The sequence below is a fragment of the Acanthisitta chloris genome, unplaced genomic scaffold (genome assembly GCF_000695815.1).
Source record: "Acanthisitta chloris isolate BGI_N310 unplaced genomic scaffold, ASM69581v1 scaffold33128, whole genome shotgun sequence".
In the NCBI taxonomy this organism is placed as follows: domain Eukaryota; kingdom Metazoa; phylum Chordata; class Aves; order Passeriformes; family Acanthisittidae; genus Acanthisitta; species Acanthisitta chloris.
This window is the reverse complement of record NW_008685913.1, coordinates 384-3,195: the sequence shown is the minus strand read 5'-3', so window position 1 is coordinate 3,195 and position 2,812 is coordinate 384. Positions and strand designations below refer to the sequence as shown.

General features: G+C 58.9%; 1 protein-coding gene across 1 annotated transcript in view; it reads right to left on the bottom strand.

Moving 5' to 3' along the window:
* The window catches only part of BTBD19 (BTB (POZ) domain containing 19), a gene marked incomplete at both ends in the record, with an annotated part of 4,058 nt that extends 2,652 nt beyond the window's left edge, over nt 1-1,406 (bottom strand). The window contains 2 exons of the mRNA XM_009079938.1: nt 716-769; nt 1,169-1,406. Of these exons, the coding sequence (XP_009078186.1) occupies nt 716-769; nt 1,169-1,406 (292 nt within the window). The remainder of the gene's footprint in view (nt 1-715; nt 770-1,168) is intronic.
* Between the last annotated feature and the right edge of the window lie 1,406 nt (nt 1,407-2,812).

Here is a 2,812-nt window from a genome sequence, read left to right as displayed (position 1 = left end):
CCCTTCCCTGCCCAGCCAGCTGTTTGACAGCTCCGTGCCACATCTGGGCCTTGGCTGAGCTTGTCCCGACCGTGTGACGCGGTAGGTCCCACCCCACAGACCCAGCACACAGCCACCTGCGACGGCTCAGCTCCTGCGCTCCTTCCCCGGCGCGAGGGAAGGGAAGTGCGGCCGCGAGCTTTTTTGCCCGGCTGTAATTCAGGAATCACGCTGATGACGTGGCCCTGGACACCCTCCCCAGCGCCGAGCTGCTCCGGCTCCCACCCCTCCTCTTTGCTCCCTGCTGCCTTCCCAAAACCTTCCCACCTAAAGCAGCACTCCCGTGGCAGCACCACAGCTGGGGTGCTGACTGCTCCCCAAGTCTGGGGCTTGCTTTACTGCATCATCCTGCCAGGTGACCGGAGAGCACCGTGGGCAGCGGCACAGGGGCTTTCCTGCTGCCCTTTGCTGTGCGGGAGGCATGAAAAACCCCACGCCCTTCCCCATGACTTCCTGGGATTCCCCTGCGGGGCTTCCAGCCACTGCTGCACTCCCTCAAGGGGGATCCCACTGGAGAAACCTTCCAGGACCCAGAAGCAGTGCTGAGCCTGCACTGATGCCGGGTGATGCACCACGGTGCTGTCCTCCAGTCACTAGCCATGCAGGGACCAGCTCGGGGTGCTCCCTAGTACCGAGGCACTCGGAACCACTGCCCCCAGTCTAAACAGGGCCCTACCTTGCACAGGTCCTGCAAGCCATACTCCACCGATGAGGTCAGCACCTCCAGCGCCTGCAGGCAAGAGAGACCATGTGAGCATCAGTGTGCAGGACCATGGATGGGCACAGCAGCCCAGGGGCCAGGGCATGTGTGCTCCTGTCTTCGTGTGTGTGGGGGGTGGACAGAGGTAAGGTTGCCACGTGGAGGCAAATTTAGGTCTGCTCCAGTGTCGACAGCATCCAGGGTGTGCATGGCCAGCTGTTCCAAGGCTGGGACAAGGTGCTCTGGACACATCACTGTGCTGGGCTGAGACCCCACACACTCATTGCACTGTTAACCATCCAGAAAGCATCATGCAGACCATCTCCTCCAACTCTGGCACACCAAGAGCTGCAAAGCACTCCCTACCCCTGCATGTTCCCCCTTGTCCCTCCCATGCCCATGTTCCCCACCAGCCCCATCCCCACTCACGATGTGGCTGTTGAGGGTGACACTGTTAGTGTAGAGGAACTCAATGACGGCCAGGAAGACCTCAGGCTGCACGTTGCCCAGGATGAAGGGGCCCTGGGGTGGGTTGCTGCTGGGGGACTCCTCGCTGTCCACCAACGCCTGGCCAAGCATCCCCCGGAAAGCCTGACAGCGACATGCCAGCACACAGCGGTGCGCAAACACCTTCTGCTGCTCCCGGCCCACCACAAACGTCACATCACTACAGGGGAGAGGGGACCATGAGGGATAGAGTGCTCGGGAAAGCGGGGCATGGGATGCCCTGGGCTGGGACAGGGCAGAGAGGGAGGCACCAGCCAGGTGCCAATCCCAGTGGGTCAGTACCCTATAATTTTAATCCAGAGTTTTTTTCCAGCAGGGGCACAGAGGGGAACTTGGTGGTGGCTCCTTGAAGCCATCTGAATGCTGCAGGCAAGGTGAGCAAGACAGGTCATCTGGAAAGCACAGCCTCATAGATGCTGGCACAGAGAGCCCTGGGTCCTGGCACAGAAGAGCCATGGGTGCTGGCACAGAGAGCCGTGGGTGCTGGCACAGAGAGCCATGGATCCTGGCACAGAGCGCCATGGGTGCTGGCACCTAGCAGGGCAGAGAAAGTCCAGGGGACAGCTGGAGAAAGTGACTTTCTCTTTTGGCACAGCAGAGCCAAGGAAAGGATGGCTGTCACCAGGCTCAGTCTCCTTGACTCATGGGAACTGACTCATCGTCTCAGCAATGTGCAGCCTCTGGCATTGCTGCCAGCAGGGCTGGCACTGGCCCGCTCCAGGCCTGTGGGACAGGGCAGCCTGTGGCACACACTGAGGCACAGGAACCATACTGTTGTCCTGGTCCGCTATAACCCCCAGAAAGGTTCTCCAGCCCTGTGGTCCCAGGAAAGGGAGGCAATATCAGGGAAAAGGGAACAGGCAAAGGGCAGGGAATTTCCAGCCTGTAAGCACCTATGGCCACGGCCCATCCATGCCCTTGTCCCTTCATTTCAGTACAGCAGTGAGTAGAAGTTGTGCCACCCAAACTGAAGCTGCCGTGAGGACATGCACAAACCCATGGTCCAAACACCATGGTGTCCTACAGGGAGGTGCATGTGTTCAACAGAAGGACAGACACCTGGGGCATCCCATGAGTCTATCAGGAGACATACACCTGGAGCATGCTGGGTGATGTGAGCAGAGCCTGACAGGTCCTCCATGAATGCTACTGCAAGGGGGACCACGATAAACTGTTCTGTGGTTAAGGTCTACAGGCCAAGAGGGACAAGGAGGATGCAGGATGCAAGATGCAAGCTGTGATTATGACATGCAAAGTCTGGCATGCAGGACAGGCTGCAGGCTGAAGGATGTGGGATGCAGAACAAAGGCCACAGGGTGCAGGGTGTGGGGTGCAGGATGCAAGATGAAGGATGTGGGATGAAGTCAACGGAGGTAGAGCACAGATTTTAGGTTGCAGGATGCAGATTGCAGGATGAGGGGTGTGGGATGCAAGATATGAGCAGCAGACAGTGGCTTGGGGATGACCAGGCACTGACAGCTGCTTCCCCATTGCACCGAGGCTGGGGAGTTTTCACTGGGATTTCTCTTCTGGGTGGCCAAAAATTTCATCAGGGATGGGGATTTC